Source organism: Phyllopteryx taeniolatus, chromosome 7 (genome assembly GCF_024500385.1).
Source record: "Phyllopteryx taeniolatus isolate TA_2022b chromosome 7, UOR_Ptae_1.2, whole genome shotgun sequence".
Lineage (NCBI taxonomy): Eukaryota > Metazoa > Chordata > Actinopteri > Syngnathiformes > Syngnathidae > Phyllopteryx > Phyllopteryx taeniolatus.
The window spans coordinates 1,130,605-1,150,928 of NC_084508.1; the positions used below are offsets into that span (position 1 = coordinate 1,130,605).

The 20,324-nt window shown below is 42.7% G+C and overlaps 1 protein-coding gene across 1 annotated transcript in view; it reads right to left on the reverse strand.

The window, feature by feature from the left end:
* rhpn1 (rhophilin, Rho GTPase binding protein 1) overlaps nt 1-20,324 on the reverse strand; it is a 99,442-nt gene that overhangs the window by 30,974 nt on the left and 48,144 nt on the right. Inside the window, 7 exon segments of the mRNA XM_061780357.1 lie at nt 7,980-8,136; nt 8,220-8,407; nt 8,688-8,854; nt 12,195-12,319; nt 12,560-12,637; nt 12,938-13,013; nt 16,797-16,925. Of these exon segments, the coding sequence (XP_061636341.1) occupies nt 7,980-8,136; nt 8,220-8,407; nt 8,688-8,854; nt 12,195-12,319; nt 12,560-12,637; nt 12,938-13,013; nt 16,797-16,925 (920 nt within the window).

Here is a 20,324-nt window from a genome sequence, read left to right on the forward strand (position 1 = left end):
CCTTCCCTCAGGTAGGCGCTACCAATCAATGCAAACTAGAACTAGCAGACATTCCAACAGCTTCTTCCCTCTTGCGATCAACTTCTTAAACACCGAACCTACAATTCCATTACAACATGCTGGCAATTTTTTTGTCTTGAGTTTGTTGTCACATATCTGTCGGGCCAATTATATATTACTCGTGCACTCGCTGTAGTTGTCTCGCCATGCTGCACTATTTGCATATACTGGCCACTCATGCCAGAGTAGCATCTGCTCCATTTGCACACTGCTGGCAATTTTTTTACTTGAGTTCGTTGTCACATTTCTGTTCGGCCAATTATATATTACTCATGCACTCACTGTAGTAGTCTCGCCACGCTGCACTATTTGCATATCTGTTGTTGACCAATACTGGCCACTCATGCCAGAGTAGCGTCTGATCCATTTGCACACTGACTGAGGAATATCTGCAACATTTGCACAATCAACATTGTCCCATATTATCGCACTACTCGCTTGAAGTCTCGGCGCCCTTTGCACAATGGTCATTGCACCGGACTATTGCAATATTAGTCATTCGAACTGCTCTAAGTGCTAGAGGACTCTGCATTGTTTTGCACAATTGTCAAAAAAAAAAAAAAAAAAAGTACAAAAAAAAAAAATATTTGTACCGGCATTACCAGATAACTAGCAACCCTTTATTGCTCAGTGACTGTCTTTGTCAATGTCTTTATGTCTCAAAAGTGTTCTCTGTCAATTGACTGTCTGTTGTCGTACTAGAGCGGCTCCAACTACCGGAGACAAAATCCTTGTGTGTTTTTTGGGCATACTTGGCAAATAAAGATGATTCTGATTCTGATTACTGCAGTACAGTCCTTGGGCGCCACCCCATGGCTGTTTGTGTCATTACGTAACCTCCGACCCCCCGCCCCAGAAAACCATTAGCTAACTAGCAGCTAGAAAGCTCAGCTAAAAGGCTGACGAACACGTGCCAAGCCATCGCGTCCATCCATGGCTGTTGCTTTTGAAATAATAAACGTAAGCTTTCCAAAGAAAAAGTTTCTTACTGAGGCTATGCTAACAGATCGCGGCTAGGAAAAGTGATCGAAGTCGATCAAAAGCGCCACCGGCTTAGTTGAGGAAGGCGCACGCGGTGGCACCAGAGCCACCGGAGGACAAAGGAAAAGAAAGGGGAAGGGTGTTGGCTGAAGCCACCCAGTGGCTGGCGAGATTAGCCAGCAAGGACAGCAGAGAAGCAGGACACAAGAGACCAAGACACAACAGAGCAAGAAGAGGCGGGAGTCAAAGGCTAAATACCCAGGAGGCGTGTCCAAAAGGGAACCGGAGAAGACCACGCCCATCGACTTGAATTTTATTCTACAATTAAGCCATAAAAATGGTGTAAAAATCATATATAAAACACTCCCAACTTTGTACTCTTACTCATAGATCAAGCACATAGAATGATTGTTTAAACTTAGGCTTGGCAGCTCAATTGCTTATTTTTCAATCACATTTCATGCTGTTTGGCTTGAAATTAAAACAAACAGTTCAAGTCTTGCAGCTGGACCTGTAAAGTTGACACAATGACATAGACATAAAAGCATAAATTTGGAATATTTCTGCAGAGTTCGTGAAATATCGAAGCAGACATTTTATCTTCAGTTAACGAAACCCCGAATGGAAGTCCACATTGCAGTAACTCTCAAACGCCAGTGGGTGTCGCCTGTGTCCTAGCAATTGCTCCCAGTGGGCGTTTGGAAGCGCGTTGCATGTATGTTTTAATATTAAACAAATAGTTCATTGCCGTATTTGCGTTCCTGAAAAGGCAGTGATTAAACATAACGCAACGTCCGGGAGTAATAGTTCAATCTGTGGAATATCCAAATAATAAATCTATCGTTGTCGATCTGTCCCCGATTGGTGTTATTCGAGAGAGGATCTCCCAACCTTTTCGTCGCTATCGTCAAAAGAAAGAAAGGAGACTTTGAATACTGGAATCCAGATTTGACGGGAAGCTGCTAATTCATTTAAGGTCCAGCAGGTGTCATTTAGTGACCGTCTCGCACAGCAGCCACAGGCAGAATGGAGTTTATCAAGTTGGTGGTTGTGGTGGGGTGGGGTGGCTTGCAGTGACAACCGAGCCATAGTCACTATAGATATTACTAATTCTTGTGTCAAATTTATGGTTGAGAATATGTCATTATCAAACTGTGAGTGTAGGGTGTGTGTAATAACGTGACCTTCCAGTCAATTCAACTGGATATTCAGCAATGATCTATAGGGCATTGCTTGGTAATAGAAAATGATTCTTTACTTTGACGTGTACTTACTCGTGCATGCTGGCCTTGACGTGCTACTTCGGGCGTTTTATTTCGGTGGAAAAAGTATTTCGGGCCAAAACCAAACAACCGACTTTTGGGCTATTTTCTGCTGAAAACATTTCTGCGGCTGAAACTTCAGTGCATCACTGGTTAGTTTTGAGCATTAATGCACTCTTTCACATGGGAGCACTCATAACAAACAATAAAAATGTGGTAGCAAAGAAAACCAAGGAACCAATCCCATGTCAACACACTGTGCTTGTGCGGGGAAACATTTTTGTATCCACCTTACAATGTCAAAATGGCTACGAAAAGCCTATAACTAAGCTCTTGATGTAAAATATATTGTAGCGCACAAAAGTCAAGGTTCACAGTCCAAATTCATAATGTGACCCTGCAGACACACAATATAATAAAGTACAGCTCCACTCTACAGATTGTTTGTTATGTCTGTGAACATTCATCTCAATGTTATGATTAACATAATGACATCTGGCAGAACAGGCAGTTTTTCAATACAGGCAATTCTTCTTCAAATCTTGATGTTTTTGAGTTAAATGAACATGTTGAAGAAAAAAAAAAAGAACATGGAATTATTAAGAAAATATTTTGAAAGGTGGTGCAGGTGAAAGTAATTTAATAACAGAGAGTCGGATATGAAATTGTGTGGTTTAAGGGAGAAAAGTTGGTATACCTCTGCTATGTGCATTGCTGGAATACAACTTACTGAACTAAGCCACAAAGAAAAGCACAGAAGATACAATTGTAATGGACATGCTCTCACCAGATGGCACCATGACCCCCAATCTTGGACTGGGCTGCATTCCTGTATCCACTCCCCCGCCGAGACACACGGTCACGGGGATGCCTGGTTTATCTCACACGGATGCTAAATGAATTGCCAGCCAGTCTGAAGGAGCTCATCAAAGCGGAGACTAGAAAACCTGACTTCTCACCCAAAGTTTAAAATAATTAATAGTTACCCCAGAAACCTGGGCTCCCAGTCATCAAAAGACCCCCTGTGTGTGCAGGGCTGAAGATATCGACCTGAAAAGTTTGAAAATCCGCTGGTCCCGCATACCAAGATAAAAGGACAGGTTTCCCTTTGAAATGTAACTCAAGACCTCTGGGACAATGGATAACACACCAGCGACACCCAGTGGGGGTGGAGGGTTACTGCCAACGGCGACAACACTCGGGACAAGCTTCATCGAATTCGAATGTTGTGGGACATTTTAAGAACTTTGCATGAATGCTCCCAGTGTCTACCACCACACCAGTGTTCCTAGTGATTGTATTTCTTCCAATTTGAATGTCTGATGTCAAATCTGTTTGTCCACTGAACCGGATGAGACGTTTCACCCCACACAGCACAAATGCCAGATTGCAAATACTAAATGCTCTCGGGACACCCACATAGAATTGAAACACTCATTGCATGGATTAAACAGGGTGTGCGTGACAATGCAAAGCAAGAAGCCAGTTTCCTTATCTGAGATCCAATAATTAATCTTTTACTCCTACAGGATTAAAACCAGAAATAATCCTAGTTATAAAAAAAGTAGTATTAAGAGGCGGTCTATCTCCCTTTTCGTGCCCGGGTGGAGGTGATGGGCACTTCCCCTCTCTCTTTTGTGCATAAAAGGCCGAAGCTCCTTTGTCCTTGGCTCGCGCTTGCTCGTTCGTTCACCTTGCAGAAGAACCCGGCCCAGCCAGGAAGCCCCACCTCTCGCTACAAAGTGGCGAGGATGCGGCTGACCTTCCCTCGCCACAGGGCACCCTGACAGCACCCCGAGCCACACGTGCAGGTGGTTGGGCAGCTCACGGACGAAGCTCCGTTGGGAAGGAAACGGGTGGCGCAATTCCGCTCCAAGCGCCTGGCAATCAGACCACTCACGGGCTTCGCCACCCTGCACTTGAAGCATTTTTTTTTTCTTCCTCCTTTTTCTGTCAAAATCACCTGTCCTCTACCGGACCGGCCAACCATCCGGGAGATCGACCAGCCTGCCTAAATTGTGTTCCACGCAATGTAAATCCAACGTGCGGTCTACAAAAGTACAGATTGGTGCATATTTGGGTTTAAATTAACCCAAATATCCCAGTTTTAACAGGAATCCCAGTTTTATGCATTGCTCACCGTACATCCTCACTTCAAAGTTCGACCTGCTTTACTAATGCTTACCTGTCCCTTGTTTTCCCTTTCTCTGCATTGTTTCCCTTTAGTTAGTCCCCTGTTAGATTTCATTAAATTTTATATAAAATGCACTACCTGTATCGTTCGTGTGTTTGGATACGATAACAGACCTCTGGGATCTAGAACTCTTATTTAATTCCTGTAGCAACCTTCAAATTATGAGACATAGAGGTTTTTCCGTCACTTTTTCCTCAAGTTTTACACATCTAAAAAGAGACGTGGTGCCCCTTTACGAGAGCTGTTTTAATTGTACTTTTTTTCCCCTCTTTGTTTTAAATGTTTATAAGCAGTTTCTTCTTTCTTTGTTTTTAAATGCTCTTAATCATGTAAAGCCTATTGATTTACCTTGTGTATGAAATGTGCTTCTTCTTCATCGTTTCCTTTCGGCTTGTCCCGTTAGAGGTCGCCACGGCGCGTCATCCTTTTCCATCTAAGCCTATCTCCTGCATCCTCCTCTCGAACACCAACTGGCCTCATGTCTTCCCTCATGACATCCATCAACCTTCTCTTTGGTCTTCCTCTAGCTCTTGCCATGCAGCTCCATCCTCATCATCCTTCTACCAATATACTCAGTATTTCTCCTCTGGACCATCGAAGTCTGCTCTCTCTAACTTTGTCTCCAAAACATCGAACCTTGGCTGTCCCTCTGATGAGCTAATTTCTAATTTTATCCAACCTGGTCCCTCCTAGAGAGAACCACATCTTCATTTCCGCCACCTCCATCTCTGCTACCTGTTGTCTCTTCAGTGCCACTGTCTCTAATCCGTAGATCATTCATGAACATGTATTCTGTCTGACTTCGGCTAATCTTCATTCCTCTGCTTTCCAGTCTGTCATAGGCTTTCTCTAGATCTACAAAGACACAATGTAGTTCCTTCTGACCTTCTCTGTACTTTTCTATCAACATCCTCAAGGCAAATAATGCATCTGTGGTACTCATTCTAGGCATGAAACCATACTGTTGCTCGCAAATTCTCACTTCTGTCCTGAGTCTAGCCTCCACTACTATTTCCCATAACTTCATTGTGTGGCTCATCAACTTTATTCCTCTACAGTTGCCACAGCTCTGCACATCACCTTTGTTCTTAAAAATGGGCACCAGTACACTTTTCCTCCATTCCTCAGGCATCTTCTCATGCACTAGAATTTTATTGAACAAGCTGGTCAAAAACTCCACAGCCACCTCTCCTACATGCTTCCATACCTCCACAAGAATGTCATCAGGACCAACTGCCTTTCCATTTTTCATCCTCTTTAATGCCTTTCTAACTTCCCCCTTACTAATCATTGCCACTTCCTGGTCCACCATACTTGCCTCTTCTACTCTCCCTTCTCTCTCGTTTTCCTCATTCATCAACTCCTCAAAGTATTCTTTCCATCTATCTAGCACACTACTGGCACCAGTCAACATATCCATCTCTATCCTTAATCACCCTAACCTGCTGCACATCCTTCCCATCTCTATCCCTCTGTCTGGCCAGCCTGTATAGATCATTTTCTCTTTCTTTAGTGTCCAAAATGCCATACATGTCATCATATGCCTCTGGTTTGGCCTTTGTCACCTCTACCTTTGCTCTGTGTCGCATCTCAATGTATTCCTTTCGCCTCTCCTCGGTCCTCTCAGTGTCCCACTTCTTCTTAGCTAACCTTTTTCCTTGTATGATTTCCTGTACTGTGAGGTTCCACCACCAAGTTTCCTTCTCTCCTTCCCTGCCAGAAGATACACCAAGTACTCTCCTGCCTGCCTCTCTGATCAACTTGGCTGCAGTGGTCCAGTCTTCTGGAAGCTCCCCCCGTCCACCGAGAGCCTCTTCCCGAAAAGCTGCACAACAGTCGTCCTGTCTCAGCTTCCACCACATGGTTCTCTTCTCTGCCTTTGTCTTCCTAATCTTCCTCCCCACCACCAGAGTCATCTTACACACCACCATCCTATGCTGTCTAGCCACACTCTCCCCTACCACTACCTTACAGTCGGTAACCTCCTTCATATTACATCATCTGCACAAGATGTAATCCACCTGCGTGCTTCTACCTCCGCTCTTGTAGGTCACCCTATGCTCGTGCCTCGTCTGTAAAAAAGTGTTCGCTACAGCCATTTGCATCCTTGTTGGAAAGTCTACCACCATCTGTCCCTCCAAATTCCTTTCCTGGATGCCGTACTTACCCATCACTTCTTCATCACCCCTATTACCTTCACCAACATGTCCATTACAATCTGCACCAATTACGACTCTCTCTCTGTCTGGGATGCTCAGAACTACTTCGTCTAGCTCCTTCCAGAATTTCTCTTTCACCTCTAGGTCACATCCTACCTGTGGGGCATAGCCACTGATCACATTACACATAACACCCTCAATTTCAAATTTCAGCCTCATCACTCGATCTGATACTCTTTTCACCTCCAAGACATTCTTAGTCAACTCTTCTTTTAAAATAACTCCGACTCCATTTCTCTTCCCATCTACACCATGGTAAAATAATTTAAACCCTGCCCCTAAACTTCTAGCCTTACTGCCTTTTCACCTGGTCTCCTGGACACACAATATATCAACCTTTCTCCTAATCATCATGTCAACCAACTCCCGAGATTTTCCTGTCATAGTCCCAACATTCAAAGTCCCCACATTCAGTTCTAGGTTATGTGCTTTCCTCTTCTCTTTCTGCCAAATAACCCGCTTTCCACCTCTTCTTCTTCTTCTTCTTTGACTTTGACCCACAGTAGCTGAATTTCCAACGGCGCCCCGCAGGTTGACGGTGCCGGTGGCGGACGTTGTTAACCCGGGCCACGACCGATCCGGTATGGAATTCTTTGGATGAACGCTCATATTTGTTTGACAAGGTTTTAAGACGGATGCCCTTCCTGGCGCAACCCTCTGCATTTATCCGGGCTTGGGACCGGCTTACATTTTGCACTGACTTGTGCCCCCCATTGGGCTGAATTTGTGTATGAAATGCGCTATATAAATAAATTTGCTTTTCTTAAAAAAAAAAAAATTCTCATTATTCTGGCATTTAGCAAATAGAAATAATTTTTGCTATCTTAATTGAGCCAAAAAAAGTAAAAGTTTAGTCTGATTTTATGTCAGTGAAGAAAATAAACGTGTACGTGTATGTCTTTTTAAATGGTGTATATGAAAATCTGGTTTCAATTGTATCATTAGAAGGTTCACTGTGATAACACAATTTGCCACAGCATGTTGCATTGACATCTTGCATTCGTAGCTCATGCCTTCTCAGCTGTAAAATTTAAGTGATACCCAGCTGTTGATTTGATTTATCATTTAGAAATGTTCAAAATCAATCACATTTCATAACCCCTTGGAATTTTGTATTTTTGATAATTAGATAATAAATGAATGGGTTTTGTGTTATAATCCAAGAAAACGTGTGTGTGTGTGTGTGTGCACTGCAACCAATGCTTGGTTACAAACAAACACAAAATAGGAATTAAATATCCTGCGTGAGTTGGTGCGACTTACACACGTGGTCACAGAGTGCAACCGCAGCAAAGTAGTGTGAGAGAGCACGGAAATGTTCAGATTTGACCTGAACCACAGACGCCCATGAAAATGGTACATAGTCTTTCATCAGCGGCTGTGACATAGTCTGTTGCACTAGCAGGTAGACGTCTGACACCTACAGGACACATGTGAACGTACTTAGTAATTATCTCCCATCCCCAAAGTGACACGAGAGCTCAACTATAGACGTACACTCACCCGTGCAGCCTCTTGTGCCAGGCGCAGCAGAGAAATGAAATGTGTGTCCTGTGTGGTGAGTGTAATACATTCAAAAACACACTCCTGCACCTGGGCCACCATTAGCCGTACCAGCATGCATAGCGCTGGCCCACTCATGTCGAGACTTGGTGCGTTGGAGAAATTCTCTTTCAGATAATTAAATGCACCTAAAAACATGCATACAAAGGACATGGAAATCGATGCAAACACATGCAAACAATAAAGATAATCACACAATAAACAGTAATTTGATCAAGCATAAGCATTTTCCAATACTGTACTGCATTAAGGAAAACAATCTTTTTTAGAACATCTCATCTAACAAATCTGTGGTTACAATTATTACTAGTTGTGTGCTGCAACCCCAAATGAATGCAATTCAAGTACAAATAATAATAATATATATATTTGGCTGTTAAAGCGGGTAATAAGCTTTTGTTTAAGTACCTGCAGCTCTCTGAAATGCATCTATAGCTCGATCTATGCCAGCTGTCGTGGAACGATCCTGTCGTGCTCCGATTTGTGTGTACAAAGCACCGATGTTGAACAACACGCTTCCCTTCTCGAAGGCTATTGCACGCTGACCTGATGGAACGCCTGTCAGAGAGTCGTACCTGAGACACAAATGACATTTCGAAATTCAAATGCAGTTAAGAGTAGGCGTTTTGTTGAAACCATCATAAAAAAAAACTTTCCTAATATTATGTCTACCAATTATGTGATATTATCCTATTGAATATACAGTATTGTGCAAAACAACATCGGTTTGGCTAAGGACCCCCGAAAATGTCACCTACGAAGAGACACGCTTACGAAGCACAGTTTAAACTGCAAGCTATCAGTTACGCGGAGGAACATGGGAATCGAGCAGCTGCGAGAGAATTCAAGATCAACGAATCCATGGTTCACAAGTGGAGGAACCAGGAAAAAGAGCTTCGCCAAGTCAAGAAGACGAAGCTGAGTTTCCGCGGAAACAAGGCGACGTGGCCCGAGTTGGAAGACCAACTCGAGCAATAGATTAATGAACTCCAACCGCTGGACATCGGTGTAAACAGGGCATTCAAAGTGAAGTTGCGAGCGATGGATGACAGATGGCGAACACAGTTTTACTAAGACTAGGAGGCAGCGCTGGGCGAGTTACGCCACAATTTGTGAATGGATTGGGGGTGCTTGGGCTAACGTGTCTGCTTGCACTGTTGTTCGAGCTTTCGTAAAAGCCGGCATCATTTCTGAGGAGTCGCACGGCAACGAGACTGACTCCGACAATGACGAGAGGGAACCTGGCGTGTTTGATGGAGAACTTGCCCAGCTGTTCCTTTCGGATACAGAAGATGAGGACTTTGATGGATTTGTGGATGAGGATTGATCAAAAAAATAACGTGAGTACATTGTTAAATACTTCAATAAAGTACAACCGAACTCAGTTTTGCTCCCGCTGCCTTTTTAAAAACATTGTTTTAGTGTGCATGCATGCTATCGTATGTTTTAAGCGAGCATGTTTTACCATGCCTGCGCCCAATAATACGGTGCGCCTTATGTATGTGTTAAATGCAGAAATAGACCCCGTAACTGAGACTGCGCCTTTTAATACGATGCGCCTTATGGTCGTGAAAATATGGTACTTGGTTGCAAATACTTTGCAGTCAATTGCAGCCTGTATTCTGAAACAAATAGACAACACCAGATGAGAGCTGTCAGGACATTGTTATAGGCAGACGATAGGTGATGCCTCAAACCTCCTCCTCTGTTTCGAGACGGCTTTTCTAATCTCTAGTCTCTCTCCTGCTTAACCAATCAATAAACAACTGATTGGTTAAGCAGAATGGTCGTTTCACGAACCACACTGGGCAACAACACCACCCTACTGTTGACCACGCCCAGGGTACACCCACGGAGGCAAAAATAGTGGGACGCCATACCTAAAAATTTAGAATTGAAGAAGCCTTTTGGATTAATGGTGAAATATCCGCTACAAACAAGAACAGTCCAGTTGCCTTGATTCAACCTTGACGAAATACCATGACCTGGATGACGGAGAATATAATAATAATAATCTAATTTCTAGAGATGGTGAATTTTGGGCTTTCATTTGCTGTAACTGACAATCATCAAAATTAAACATACATATATACAACCCCAATTCCAATGAAGTTGGGACATTGTTTTAAAAATAAATAAAACAAGAATACAATGATTTGCAAATCATGTTCAACAACACCCAGAATCGCCGCCGGCTTCTCTCTCATCTAAGATGGACTGATGCAAAGTGGAAAAGTGTTCTGTGGTCCGACGAGTCCACATTTCAAATTGTTTTTGGAAATTGTGGACGTCGTGTCCTCCGGGCCAAAGAGGAAAAGAACCATCCGGACTGTTATGGACGCAAAGTTAAAAAATCAGCATCTGTGATGGTATGGGGGTGTGTTAGTGCCAATGGCATGGGTAACTTACACATATGTGAAGGCACCATTAATGCTGAAAGGTATATACAAGTTTTGGAGAAACCTATGCTGCCATCCAAGCAACGTCTTTTTCATGGATGCCCCTGCTTATTTCAGCAAGACAATGCCAAACCACATTCTGCACGTGATACAACAGCGTGGCTTCGTCGTAAAAAAGTGCGGGTACTAGACTGGCCTGCCTGCAGTTCACTGTCTTCCATTGAAAATGTGTGGCGCATTATGAAGCGTAAAATACGACAACGGAGACCCCGGACTGTTGAACAGCTGAAGCTGTACATCGAGCAAGAATGGGAAAGAATTCCACCGACAGAGCTTCAACAATTAGTGTCCTCAGTTCCCAAACGTTTATTGAATTTGTTAAAAGAAAAGGTGATGTAACACAGTGGTAAATATGACGCTGTCCGAGCTTTTTTGGAACGTGCTGCAGCCATAAAATTCAATATTCATGATTATTTGCTAAAAACAACACAAAGTTGATCAGTTTGAACATTAAATATCTTGTCTTTGTAGTTTATTCAATTAAATATAGGTCGAACATGATTTGCAAATCATTGTATTCTGTTTTTATTTCTGTTTAACACAACGTCCCAACTTCATTGGAATTGGGGTTGTATATAAATTCATGAACTATTTCATTCTGAGAGTGTGTAATGCTTCTCTGTGAGATAAAATTTTTGAATTTATCTACCTAACTAAATTAAGCTTTGGACACTATTCTAATTTATTGAGTATTATTACTCCTATTTTAATGATTGTGTTCTATATTTTGTTTACAACACTGTAAGAGCTGCAGTTGTTGAAGTGCTCTAGAAATGAAGTTGAGCATCTCGTAAAAAGGATTTCTGTTCGTCTTTTGACTAAATTGTACAGGTGTTATTTCACAATAAATGTGTATTACAGTGTAGATAATTGCAGTGCTGTGTGTGCAGTGGACTACAGGGGGGCTTAAGAAGTGTTATCTTTCATCGGATATTGTTTTTACATCTGAATTGCCTTCATTAGAATAATTTTATTCTACAAATCACAAATGGCACGCAATATAACTGAATTATTCATTCATTCATCTTCCGTTCCGCTTCTCCTCACTCGGGTCGCAGGCGTGCTGGAGCCTATCCCAGCAATCTTCGGGCGAGAGGCGATGTACACCCGGAACTAGTCGCCAGCCAATCGCAGGGCACAAGGGAGAACATGCAAACTCCACACAGGCGGGGCCGGGATTTGAACCCCGGTCCTCAGAACTGTGAGGCAGATGTGCTTAACTGAATTATATTTTAGGAAACATCACTATCACGAAATGCTTCGTGGGACCACCATAAAATGAATCACATTCAATCGATGCAAGGTGGGTGACTTTACTAACTTTGATTCATTCACTATTTTTAGACCTATAACAAGTGCTTCGTGCAATATTAATTATTTAACTATCCAGTGTATATAGAATTTTACACCTTGTTAAGATTTTATCATTTTTAATAGAAAGATGGTTTAGTCTTACCAATGGAAGTGCACACCCAGGTTCCTATGTGGCGGAAAGAACCGCTGATCCAGGTAGTACAGTTGGTTGTAGTACTCCATCAGTAACTCCAAACCAGTCTGATTACGACTGGGAGTACGCATGGCCTAGATGGAAACAAAAACAACAACACAAAAATATATAAATTGAAATCAGATTTTCAAGAGCTTTTTGGTTCTGAGACGCACAATATTTCTAAGGAGTAAGAAATACATAGGTTATTTTAAAGTTTGTTGTGCATAACTTATTGCTCTAGCTGAAGTTTCAATTCGACATTTTCAAAACACGTGGAATGACTATACATGTAAAAAAAAAAAACTGTGTGAATCTATTAAAAGTAGATTTACCTGTCTGAGGTCCATAAACTCTTTTATCTCATTATTATAGCGTAAACTGTCCTCTCCATAGTGCTCACAGATGAAGTCCTGCAAGGGAATAAAATTGTTTACAGCTGACATTAAGAAAATAGATGGGGAAAAAATACATCGTCATTATTTGACACAGATTGTATGCCATTGTACTACTAGCAAATTGTTAAAAGAAATATGTACGATGTACAGTCAAAAGTGGTGTATAAGGAATTTGTTGTCAAACTGTACTAGGCACCTCAAAATTGCTTTAAAAGCAAACGCAATTCCTGTAACCCATTTCACGTATCATCAGGCTATTTACTGAATGAATGTAAATAAAAGAAGCAGTAGATGACTTGATGAGCCCAGCTTTACCTGTATCGGGATGATGAAGTCTACTTCCTTGGTTTCTTTTAAACCCAGTGGGATCATGGGAACATTCACAGCCTCACTGTGAAAAATAATAGAGCATGATTATGTATTGTGTAATTTTAAATGGTGTGTAGAAAGGTTTTGGTTAAAAAAAAAGAACTTTGGTGGTTGGAAGAAATAGTTCGACTGCTGCATTACTATCCCGACATCGGGGTCAGTCGAAACAACAGAAAGACGACAGAAAATCCATCTAGACAGATTTATGCTTGCAGTAAGACTTTCAATATGATGACAGGTGAGCCAAGAAGGTACGTTAGCCAGAACTTGCCCTGCCAATTACAATGGCTGTCAAGTGTGTGCATTCTGAGAGCGTCCAACCTGATTTATCAAATCTGAGACTAATTGGACTTGCTGGTTTTGCGTCTCTAAATACCACATCTGAAACGCGGGTGTGTTTTAATAACTGTAAGTCTGAAAATGCAATAATTTGATGCATTATATCATAAAGCATCAAAATGGAAGTCTTAATTTGAAAAAAAATAAATACATCAGAGCAACATTTACTTCAAGCATACCAGCATGAATCATAAATAAGAATTCATTTAATTGAAAGTATGGGATGTTCCATTGGTCAAACCTAGATAAAACATAACTATAACTATATTATAACACCCTCCCACCACCTTCCACCCTTGTTACTTTTTCTTTTGTAAAATGTCACGGGCATATCCTGTTTTGTTTACTTGTTTCTTGTGTGGAATTTTCGGTTGTGTTGCAGACCCTGGGTGCAGGTCGGTGGGCGGAGTCTCTCGCGATGCAGCTTCTGGTGATTTTGTCATCAGCAGTGTATTTTAGCATGGGACACGAAGGAGGAAAACGCAGAGAAATTGTACTTCGCTTGTTGCCATTACCTTGCCAGCTTTGTTACATTCTCACGCGTTCCCACGTTCATTCCGTCCTGCCAGTAGCTGTTTTTGTCTGCTATTTTTCTAGTAAGTACTACTTTGTTTTTCTGTTCTTGTTTCTCTTCCTTGTGTAGGTTAGAGTTTGTTCTCCTAGCTTCCTTTAGTGTTTTCCTCCTGTGGCTCTCCGTCCACCGTCCTTATTTAAGTACCGGTCGCTAGATGGTTTTCACGTTGCCCTTCTGTCACGTCACTTTCTGTTTATAGTCATCTTTTCACGTCAGCGTGCTCCCTTTGTTGATTAAAGTCTGTAAACATGCATCTTCTGTTGTTTTGCTCTGGGATCCAAATATATTGTGTTTGACAGTCACCTGCTGATAGAAACTATGACACTGAAATCAGGGAGCTGCTGGCCTTCAAGTTGGTGTTGGAGTAGTGGTGGCACTGGCTTATTGTTATGGACTAACCCCATGAACGTTCTGAACACCACCTGAACAGCTAAGAGACTCAACCCACGTCAGGCCTGACAGTCCCTGTTCTACACCCACTTCCACTTCTCTGCCTATCCTGTGTCCCACAACGTCAAACCTGACACCTGTTTTGCCAGTTCCAGAGGGATGAGGATTCTGTCGCTGGGGCAAAACCCATCCTCCTTTCCCTCCGCGTGATCACCACCTTGACCTGATAGATTAAGGAGAGGTTGAGGTCTACCCCTATGGGCTAGCCTGGGCCTAGTGCCTACCACCCAGAGATACAGAGAACCCGTGATGTCCTCCTCCAGCGGTTCTTGGGCACCCTTGAAGAGGACACATACGTAGGAGTTTGTCAACACTGCCCAGTCTACAGTCAGCACAAGCTCTCACACCAAGCCCCCGCTGGCCTCCTGCTCCCCCTCCCTGTCCCACATCACTCTTGGGCCCACATCTCTGTGGACTTCATTACGGGCCTTCCCCCATCTGACGACAACACAACTATCCTCACCATTGTTGACTGCTTAAGCAAGAAAGCCCATTTCTTGTCTGTGCCTAAGGTGAGAACTGAACTAGTCCTGCAACATGTCTCCCCACCAATGTAATATCTGACCAGGGACCCAAGTTCACATTGGGATTCTGGAGTGAGCTCTGTGGTATCATTGGGGCCACCGTCAGCCTGTGATCGAGGTTCCAGAGAGACCAAGAGAAGGGAACAGGAGATGAAGATGACTCTACGCTGCATCGTCTCCAAGAACCCCTCAACCTAGTCCTGACAGCTGCTGTTGGTTGAATATGCCCACAACACTGACCAGCTCTGCCACTGGGATGTCACCTTTCCAGTGTTCCACGTTCTGGAGAAAAAGGTCTCCTGCCCATCCGCCCAGGCTGCCGTCAGACATGGGCCCAAGCCCGGAACACCCTCCTCCACTCTCCTGAGCGCTATGGACTGAGGCCCCCACCTACCTATCCTTGTGGATGGAGTCCAACAAGTTGGCACCCAAGTTCATTAGGCCATTCAAGGTTCAAAAGGTTGTCAACCCAGTGACTATAAGACTCAAGTTGCCCAGGTTAGTGAGGGTCCAACCAACATTTCACGTCTCCAGAATCAAGGCTGTCCAGGAGAGTCTTCTGTTTTCTGCTGCTCCTCTTTCTCCACCGCCACCTCACTTCAACAACCGGGGTTAGCCATCTGCTTTGCTCCCGCTGCCACGGGAGAGGCCTGCAGAACTTGAGGGGAGGTCCTGGATCACGTTTCGAGTGACTGGCTCATCAGGGACTTTCATTGTCACCACCATAATCAACTTTCCAAGAACCCCACTCCTGCCAGGGGCACTGCCCCTGCAACTCTGTCCCACCTTTCATCAGAGGCCTCAGACTACAATGAGGGCGAGGAGGTGCCTTCCTCATACTATGATGACTCCTATTAGTGAAGAGGAGGAGACTTCTATGGACTACTCCGATTAGTACTGACCGAACTCTATCCTCCAAGATGACAAAGCTCACCCCCACAGAGCGGGGTTTATCAGAGACTACCTCCAGAATTTGTGAGTGGAGAGGATGCCTTCCAGCAGTTCTGACCTCAACCCCACTGGACACTTGTGGGATCAGCTTTGGTATGCTGTTTGTGCTAAAGTTACCAACACAACCACGTTAGCTGACTTGAGATAAATGCTAGTTAAAGAATGGGATGGCATCCCACAGCAGTGTGTGACCAGGCTGGTGACCAGCATAAGGAGATGTCAGGCTGTTGTTGCTGTTATTGGTTCTTCCATGTGCTACTGAGAGTCAGGATTGTTAAATAAATACATTCATTTGCATCTACTCCAGCCAGTATTTTGCGTGTTTGAGTAGAAAAGCGCAAAATGAATTGTGTGACTATCTTACCCGTTTGACAGATGCAACCCTGCGTGTGCGTTCACACCGGACGCGAATTGGATGTTTCACGTGGCGTGATTACATGTAAAGTCAATGGGCAATGAGTATGCCGTGTTTGATACGAGCACACAAAAATTTGGCTTCTTCATCCATTCACTTGCTGTTGGGAGAATAGAACTACAAGGCACAAATTTTGTTGTGACAGCTAATCGGTGTGGAGAATAGTGAGCACAGGGCCAGCCATGTAGACGGGACATGCTTCCAGCCGCCATGGCCGCCGCTCTCAGCATTTTGTTGGCAGCCACTAGTCGGGGGCTGGCAGGGCTGGAAAGGGGAATAATTTAAGGAAGGGGAGGAGGAAAAGGAACCAGCCGTGGCCGCTCTCAGCACACTGTCTTGGGATATGAGCGCACCGACAACCCACTGTAGAGGACTGTGTTGGGGAGGAGCATTAAATGTGGCCCAAATGGAGCAAATGCGTTCAATGTACAACTCCCACGATCAAATTCATGTGAGGGATGCAGAGCGAAACAAACTTCCGCATCTGGTATGAAAGTAGCAACATTGTTTTTTAATTGACAATCTGTGAGTGTGTGTGTGTGTGTAGAATACCTATCTGTCTGATAAACTTCCATGTTGCTGTTAAGCTCCTCGAGTTCTTCTTTGAGCAACTGTAGATTAGAGTTCACATAGCTGAGTTCCAGAGCCACTGTCTCTTTTACTTTGTTATTTGTTGTTGCCCTGCGAAGCAAAACACTTTTTTTAATTTCATCAAGTACAGTACTTCTCCAGAGCTAGTCTTTACCAAAGTCACTGGATGTTTTTGGAACAAGGGCCATGCAAGACTGTCAATCAACACAAAGACTGAAATTAAATATTTAGATGAAAAGATGAAACTATTTTGTAGTGATGTTATGAGATGTGCCGAGGCTTTGAAGCATGTGTTGAGTAATGGAGATGGCGTTTCCGCAAAGCACGCATCGAGGCCTGCTTCATTTAGCGGAGGAGCCAAAAATGATGATGTTTGAAGCCTTGCTGGCTGGTTGTACCACATGACAGTTTCAGGCAGTGGTTCAGATTTTGGTTTGACAGCAATATAAACATAAACCCCTCAGGCTCCATTCAAATTGTGTTGTTGTTTTTTGTGTTTCTTTATAATTCTTTGTATACTCGAGTTTGGACAGTGTTGGTAGTGTTTATAGTGTTTCAGGGAGGGCACTGGGTCATAAACCTTTGAGCCAATGTGGCTAAACAGTATAAATATCTCCCAGCCACGCGTGTGTAGTTAGCCACAACATCATGTGGCTAAACCTTTAGCCACACTTAGCCAGTTCTTGTCACTGGGAAGTCAATAATCTTTTAATGATGTGGGCTCAATTAAACCAACCTAGTCATCAATCACGACTAAACGATTTGGGAAAATACTCTTAATTCTGTTTGTTTGTTTTTTAAAACAAATTGTGATTACAATTGAGAATGCGAATTTTGCGGGTAAGTTTGTTATCTTCGGCATTATTCATTAAATTCAAGAAATAAATCATTTTACTCTGACCAACACAACATTGGATACAGCCACTACAAACAATAAACAAGTAGCCCAGGCCTAAATGTTGTGATTAATTCATATGAATAACAAATCTTTAATACTGAATTGTAAAAATGAAAACATATCACAGTAGAACACCGACTGACTGTTTTAACTTCATGCCTTGCAAACATGAAATATAATGATGCTCTTGCCAGTAGACTTTACACCGATCTGATCGGCTTCATCGGTATCGGCTGATAATTAGCATTTTATGCTGATCATCTTTAATGTCATCATTCCAATCAATTACATCATTGATCGGCTTCACAAAAGACATTTACTCCGCGTTGCCATCCTGTACAGTATATTGGAATTCAAAAGTTACTTTATTTTTAGCCTTGTCGTGTGTCTTTTTACATAGTACTGTAAATATCTGACCGCTAATAAAGTCTTTTTTATTTTTCATTTTTTTTAAATCGCGTGTATTGTAAGAACAAAATGGGGAAAAAAGTGTGCTGGTGGTCACCGGTGCTCAGGAGAGGACATTCATTCAAGAATTGCTTGAGGTATGTTCACGTACTTTTAATACAATACCTCTTGCAAGCAGGCAACAAAACGTTATGTAGCCTAGAAAGCTAGTGCTAGCACTAACGGTTGTACGTAAACATGTCGGCGATATGCCGAATCATGCTCTAAAGTTTCGGTGTGTGTCGTAATTTAATTACAATAAAGTAATTTAATTACAGTAAGTTAGCATTATTTCTGTCATGTTGTAATATTGGTTTGACCTGAATAGAGAATACTTTTGAAGATACTCAGTATACAGTACACAAGTATATACAGTAAATGAACAAGTCATTTAAATAGACACATTGCTCCATCTTGTGATCGGATCGGTGATCATTTTTTTTTAAACTCGCTGATCGGTCCCAAAAATCCTGATCGTATAAAGCCTACTTGCCAGTAGCAGAAGCACTGCTGACAGTATCAGCTGAGTATAGAGGTAAAAGTGGAGAGTGACACAAGTGACACTTTTTATCACCACGATGTGAGTAATTGTAACACATTTCAAAAGCAGGAAAAAGTGATCTAAATCACATCCTGTAGCTCACCTTTTGTCAAAATGTAACTGAAGTACAATACTTCAATTAATGTGGATGTGGTGAGGGGGTTGGTGGGGAAAGTTCCTTGGGCCACCAAAGGACTAGCTACGGCCCTGGGCCGAGCCAGTTATGCGGGCGCTCTGCATGAAAGCCAAGTTGTGCTTAGTGTGTTGATGATGAAGGCAACTAGCTAGCAGCGAGAACTGATGTGAATTGCAGGACACGTTGACCATCGACACTTCAAATGTACGTTGCGCGCAGTGCTATGCTTCAATTTGGTGCCAAGCAGCGGCATCGCCCGTGAACCTTTCTGCTTCGTCAGCATTGTGTTGACGGCGGATCGAAGCATTTCATGAAGTGGGGAGAAAAAAACTAAACACCGTTCACACACGCCAGAATGAGCGCGCTCACTTCAACTTTGATCAGGAAGCTTTTGACGTGGCCAATTCTGATTCGCCAGCGTCGCTGACGTGGGCACTGTTCGCATTGCCACATCCTGTTGCAATTAGCCATTGGCGAGGTGGCAAATGGGCAATGCGACAACAAGTTTGGAGAGTTGATCGAGCGTATGAGAGAGTCAGAGAGCAAGAGAGAGAGAGACAAAGTCAGAGATTGAAGATTCAAGAGAGGGAGGAGAGAAGGATGGATAAGATGGTGGATCCATCTTGGGAGAGTTTACTTTCCCATGTGTGGGAACATTTTCATTTAACAACCCCTAATAAGGTAAGCTAAATCTATCTAACATTATTTCAGATCCATTAGGTTTGCTTATCAAGAACTTTCTTTTATGCTTCTATTCAAAGGTGACGTTTTTATTGTGTTCCAAGGAAATAGAGTACAACAACACCACAATGGGACAGACAAAAATTAATGTACACCAATTTAGTCTTGTTCTTGCATTATTGTAAATGGCGACATGTTCCGTACCATGTGAAACTGCGTTTTCGAATGCCAGAATGAAATTGTGCCCCCCCCAAAAAAGAATTACTTAAAACCAAAACCTGTTGAGAAACTGTTATTTCTGTATATTCATTAATGAATTCTCTGTTATTGTCCAAGTTACACAAGCGCTGGCGTCGGGCAGAATCCTCGCATCTCCAAAACCATTACTTTTCATTAAACAAAAAAAAAATGGCATGTTTGTTGAACCATTAACATTGCATCATCAAAGACAGCAAGCCATTGTCAACACTTCAAATTGTTTGTTTGTAAAAAGAAAGGTATGGGCTGAAATATGTGCCAGCAGGAACTGAATTTGAATTGTTTATATTTGAATTTGAATAATTGGATTCAAAAACTATCCATCCATTTTTTTTTACCGCTTCTCCTCACTAGGGTTGCGGGCGTGCTGGAGCCTATAATCTGAATAGTATAATTTGAAATTGAATTTATTAGTTCAGAATCAGAATCATCTTTATTTGCCAAGTATGTCCAAAAACACACAAGGAATTTGTCTCCGGTAGTGGGAGGCGCTCTAGTACGACAACAGACAGTCAATTGACAGAGAAC